The sequence below is a fragment of the Branchiostoma belcheri genome, unplaced genomic scaffold (genome assembly GCF_001625305.1).
Source record: "Branchiostoma belcheri isolate BF01 breed outbred unplaced genomic scaffold, Haploidv18h27 scaffold27, whole genome shotgun sequence".
NCBI classification, from domain to species: domain Eukaryota; kingdom Metazoa; phylum Chordata; class Leptocardii; order Amphioxiformes; family Branchiostomatidae; genus Branchiostoma; species Branchiostoma belcheri.
Window position 1 is genome coordinate 810,616 of NW_017803876.1, and position 6,000 is coordinate 816,615.

Sequence of the window (6,000 nt, forward strand, 5' to 3'; positions counted from 1 at the left end):
CTTGCCCGAATAGTACTTTTACTTGCCCTGGGCAAGTGGGCAATGGGACTTGTCCAACCCTGGGCACCAAATAATTTGTATTAGTTATGAGGTTCGCAGCAGGGGGGATGTTTGAAATACCACACAAGTTTGTAGGCTTTAAAATCCTAAACACAATACAACATATATTGTACAAGCACAGAAAGTTAGTGATTTCTACTTCAGTTTTGGGTTAAAATATTTTTAGTGTTTGGGCTTTATTTTGAATGTTGATAGAGCTGTACTTTTTATCATGACTGGTCTACAAAACCTTATTCATAAGAATAAGTTGAGAGGAGAAACAAGCTGCTGTACCTTAAGCAGTGGGTGGATTTTGTCATGAGGCAACACAAGTGGTGACTTCTTCTTGTACCTGTTAGGACAAAAACAAACACATCAACTTAATCAATGGTCTGCTGTTTTGGGCCACACGGACTTAATTTTATGGATGACATCCTCTGAAGACCACCAAACTAGTGCGCGCGGGCGAATAAAAAAATCCCGGCAAAAAAAATGCTACTAAACCACAGGAATACAAAGCTGGTATTATGAATTTGCGGCACATAACAACGTATACGACATCTGGCACATGCTGGCTTTTTGCGGAATTTATGAATCGGCACTGTACGTATGTACTGAGTTCTTGAAACGCTGCTCTTCGGTAGCTTAGGTGCCATCCTCGAGAGTTACCACCGGCTCCCTATTGTCGCTAACTACCATGGACTACCCAAGCCTAGATCCAGGCCAGATCGAGGTTTGGAGGACGGAGGATCTTTTTTTTTTTTTGAGAACAGGCGAAAATCAATGCGCGCGCGGATGTCATCCATATAATTAGGTCGGTGTGGCCTTACTGAGGACAAACAACAGTCATCAGCAGATCGTATTGCTGTTGGAAATAAACTTCTAAAACAACTTGTAATTAGATTAAGTGCAGGATTATTTATGGATCCACTTTGCTTGAACTAATAAGTTTAATGTCTGTACACATGTCAAAACCATGTAACAGACCGTCAGCAGCTTTAGTGAGGCCCATGAGAATAATCATTGATTCTACAGGCAATCCTGATTGGAGAATGTAAAATTTGATATATTTGCTTAAAAGACATAACTTTTTCACTTTAATTCATGTCACTTTTAGATCAATCTGACTTGGATTGGCTTCAAAGGATTTTGAAGTGGGAAACAACCCTAACACATTAATAGCATTATGATAAGAGTTTCTGTCAACAACGACTCTGATAAGGATCTCTACCAGTAGAATCAGTGATTCATAATATATATTATGATCTCTCCTACATAGTTCTCACTAGGCTATTTGAGCGTAATGGCCTCCTATGAGCTATGATTTAGCCCCCTACTGTCTTTCAACCAGGGTAGGGGAGTTTTTTTGGGGGGTTGACCCTTCATAAAGCTTTTGAAAAAGGAAAATATAACTTTAAAATGAAGTTATAACAAAGGGAAAGCAAAATCTGTCTCCCAATAGACATTATTAAAGTGTCTCAGGGGGATATGAATAATATGAGTTACAAAATTTTTGGGAGACTACCAGACCCTTGCTGGGGTTATGTTTTTGGGACTCAATACGCAACTTGCCCTTCTGTACCTAACCCCCTATGCTGTGAAAAAATCCTGGTAAGAACCCTGTCTCCCACAAGTTATCTGGCACGTCTATCTGGCACGTATGACCCGCTACTACAGTCACGTGTCTCTGATGTCACGTTCCAAGAGTAGACGGGTCCATTCCGTGAACAAGGTTGATGGAGTCAACCGAAAATTTGGGGTAAGTCCCAATTCTATATCTAGTGTTGGAAGTTAAAGTTCAGTCTTTATTTCATAATGATTTGTACCAACACAGATGAACTTTCATGCTAAGCTGTCTCCTACCTGTCGAGTGCGGACTGTGCGTCCCCGATGGCCCACTTGTCGATGGGGTGAGGGAAGGTTCGCTGGACCCTCTCCTCCACGTCCTGGACCGTGTGGGGGTGACAGGAGCACAGCATCCCCAGCAGCTGCAGGATCAGCCCCTCGATGTACTCCAGAGCATCGTCTCGCGCCGTCAGGTGGGGGTGCACCTGCTGCTGCACCTGCAACAAACAAACAAACAAATTCAGGTGAGTTGATGTACTCCAGAGCATCGTCTCGCGCCGTCAGGTGGGGGTGCACCTGCTGCTGCACCTGCAACACACAAACAAACAAACAAATTCAGGTGAGTCGATGTACTCCAGAGCATCATCACGCGCCGTCAGGTGGGGGTGCACCTGCTCGTGCACCTGCAACAAACAAACAAACAAACAAACAAGCAAACAAACAAATTCAGGTGAGTCGATGTACTCCAGAGCATCGTCTCGCGCCGTCAGGTGGGGGTGCACCTGCTGCTGCACCTGCAACAAACAAACAAACAAACAAATTCAGGTGAGTCGATGTACTCCAGAGCATCGTCACGCGCTGTCAGGTAAGGGTGCACCTGCTGCTGCACCTGCAACAAACAAACAAACAAACAAACAAATTCAGGTGAGTCAAATCACAGTGTGAAAACAGAGTGGTACATTCGGTAAAAGTTGGTGATCTTAGTTGGTGATCTTAGCAGCAGAATTTGTATGTTTTTTATGATTGTCATGTATAGGTAAGACATTTATGCGGCGTGTAATTCCTCACATCTTTTCTAATACTGTATGATGAATGTGATTGTAAATGTCTGTTTCTATACCTGCATGTAATTGGTGTAGGACCCCTGCTGGAATATTAACCCTTTAATTAACGGGCTAAAGGGCATCCCAATAAACTGAAACTGAACTGTTTTTGAGAGGGAGAACAGCTTGATTCTCATTATGTCAGTCTGACTCACATCTCTTAGTTATCATGTTTATCCTTGCAGAAGGAAAACATTGTTTGCTCTGTTTATTCTTCTTCGTCCCCGAACAAATAAGGTCAATCACACTCACCAATGAAATAAGGTCAATGACCTGGACCAGATACTGGCCTTTTGGGCAGGTTTGATTGTACGCAAATAACTATTCTATTTAATAAGTTCCTTTTTTTTTAATGAATAAAACATCTGTTTTGCTGTACTGTGTAATGCAACAGTTGACGTCACTCTTCAGGGTTCAACCCACTCACTTTCCACAAATTCCAGGAAGTGGAACTCGCAGTCACCAAGTACAGTAGGGGCACTATCATTAGATAGCTTTAAACAGTGTTTAGAGTTAAATGTTCAAGGGTTAGATGTAACAAGCCGTTCAGTGTAATGTAACCAGCTGCCGCCGCGCTGCGTGCCTACGAAGCTGGTGTGTTACGCAAAGGGCGGTTATACCAGCTATACAGATACAGAAGCTGGTGTGTTACGCCGAAGGGCGGTTATACTGGCTATACAGATACAGAAGCTGGTGTGTTCTGCCGAAGGGCTGTTATACCGGCTATACAGATACAGAAGCTGGTGTGTTACGCCAAAGGGCAGTTATACCGGCTATACAGGCACAGAAGCTGGTGACATGCCGAAGGGTGGTTATACTGGCTATACAGATACAGATACAGAGAAAGGTCTTCTTTTTTTCTTTCCTTGCTTCCTTGTTCCACAAATCTGTGTGACCAACAAATATAACAGGGCTCTGTGGACCCACACTTGTGCCCATATAGGGTAACGGGGGGGGGGGGGGCAGGTTCATTACAAACAGTACAACATCACACATTCTAATTAGATGCACAAGGACAACACTAGTACTGACCCAGGGCTCAAAATTCTTTTTGGGAAAAGGTGCACTGGTGCACACAAATTTTGGGGTGCACCATATACATGTAAGATAAAATAGGTAGAATGTCAGCAAAAACTAATTATGTTTCATTGCTAAAGAAAAGTATTACAACAATTACTCTATTACCTTTCTGACACTTAGATGTTAAGAATATGCTGTACACTACTTAACATACGCTAACCTACGAAAAAAATTGGGTGCACAGCTCGCAAATTTGGGTGCAGTAACTTAGGTGCACATGCACCCAGTATTTTGAGCCCTGTGACCAGTCAGTGAGTCAAGAATATGTGTGCTGTGGTTTGTGTGATATCAACGAAGTAGTAGACAGTTGGGTGGTGTTGCATAATGGCAGAGCATTCGGCTCAGAACCCAGAGGTCCCAGGTTTGAGTCCTGCCAAGTCACCAACCTTGTGCCCTTGGGAAAGGCACTTTACACGACTTTCCTCACTTTGCTTAGGTTAACATGAGTATGCCAGAATGATCATTAAATCATAAAATCTCATATAGTGTTCTTTCTCATTTTATCTGATACCAATTATTATTGTTATTATTGTAGCATCATATTCATACACCACCCTACTTCTTTGTCATTAATTTATTACGTATTTGTTTGATCATTCTTATGCATTATTTCCATGTACATGATTTAATCTAAATTATCGATTACATTCTTCTTGTTAAATTTAGAGGGGGAGGGCCTCGTACAAGCACTCCATGCTTCTGCCCTCCTCCTGCACCTATTTTAACTTCATTCTTGTATTATTGTATTATGTTTTTGTTTTTGTTTCAATGTGCAAATAAATAAAATCAAAAAAATCATTATCATGATGGGCATTAAAGGAAAACCTAACCAAGTACACATTTTCTTTTTTGTAACATACAATAACTTGAACCTAGTTGTCTGACATTGTCATACAAAATGTAGACAAGCGCATGTTGGTACATCATATTGTCAGGTCATATGATATTGTAACAATTGTAGTTTGACACAGTGACCTTTTCACCCCAGACATGTCACATATTCATTAAAAACAAGTAGCCTAAATATTGAACTGTCAATATTTATATACTTCCATTATGAAGACTGCTCTGTGTGGTTTATTCAAACAAACCCATTGGAGAACCAACTTGGTGTAATTTTTTGTAAAAAAAAAAAGGAAATAGGAAAAGAATTTTTCAACTCAGTAGACCACAGTGAGACAATTGGTACCTGCTCATCTATGGTACCTTCTACTGTACTATGTGACTTAAGGATGGTAAAAGTATACTGTGACAGGAGGTTTAAAATATTCAACCTTCTTGGTGACAGTAACTAGAAAAGAGGTATAACCTTGCAATCTGTTCACGATCAGACTAGCATGGACCTAAACTAAACTAAGCGTTGGTTCTTTGAGATAGAAACTTTCCATCTCCATTGAACAAAAGTTTAACAGTTGCTGTCCGAAACCGAAGCATTCAGTTGGGACGTTCACCCCAACAGGTGTTGCGTCAGTGTCCGTCGTACATGCGTCATTTGGAAAGGCAGCCTCCGAACAACTCCCTTCATCAGAAAGTCTACCTTAGCAGCCGCAGCTCTTTGGTACACTTGAGTCAGTAAGGCCTAGGAAAAAAAATGTTGTGTTTCCTGTTTCAGTCCTGAAAAAGATTAGGGTCGGTAGGTAGGAATTATCTTTTTTCTTGAAAAGTCTTCCTTCTTTTTTTAGACTTTAGATCTCTAGTGATCCTACTTAAACGTCTTACAGTTTAACAAAGTAAAACTTGCATGAGGACACTTTTATTTTCAATGTCAATGTTAGAAAACCGATTGTACAGTGTTTCATCACGACAGGTGTCAGATCATGGACCTATAAAGGGTCGATCAGCTTGAAAAATGTATGTCCCTTGCAGGGGTCCACCAAAAAAAAGGCTAAGGTCGGCACTTTTTTTTTTTCGAGAAACAGGAAACGCAACTTTTTTTTCCTAGGCCTAAACTGTGAGGCTGCCGAGACCTGAGTATATGGTGGTTACACAGGCCATGTGGGGACGGTTGAGGAGGCTTCTGTTTCAAATGAAAGGCGGGGGTCGTCCCAGCCAACCTTTATCTGCAGCTAGTTTAGTGTGTTCAGATTGCCGCTGCTGGGACCAGATACGTCAGCCTTTCAACTGTGCAATCACACCCGTGGCCTCTGGCCTCTTTAGGTAACACAGAGCTCGAAACGCTGAGTGCATGTGCACCTGAATTTGGAGCTGTGCG

At 41.8% G+C, this 6,000-nt stretch overlaps 1 protein-coding gene across 1 annotated transcript in view; it reads right to left on the reverse strand.

Moving 5' to 3' along the window:
- LOC109472122 (son of sevenless homolog 2-like) overlaps nt 1–2,153 on the reverse strand; it is a 38,312-nt gene extending 36,159 nt beyond the window's left edge. The window contains exons 1-2 of the mRNA XM_019771700.1: nt 1,903–2,153; nt 334–391 (exon numbers count right to left, since the gene is read on the reverse strand). Coding sequence (XP_019627259.1) covers nt 334–391; nt 1,903–2,153 — 309 coding nt within the window. The remainder of the gene's footprint in view (nt 1–333; nt 392–1,902) is intronic.
- Nucleotides 2,154–6,000: the final 3,847 nt, after the last annotated feature.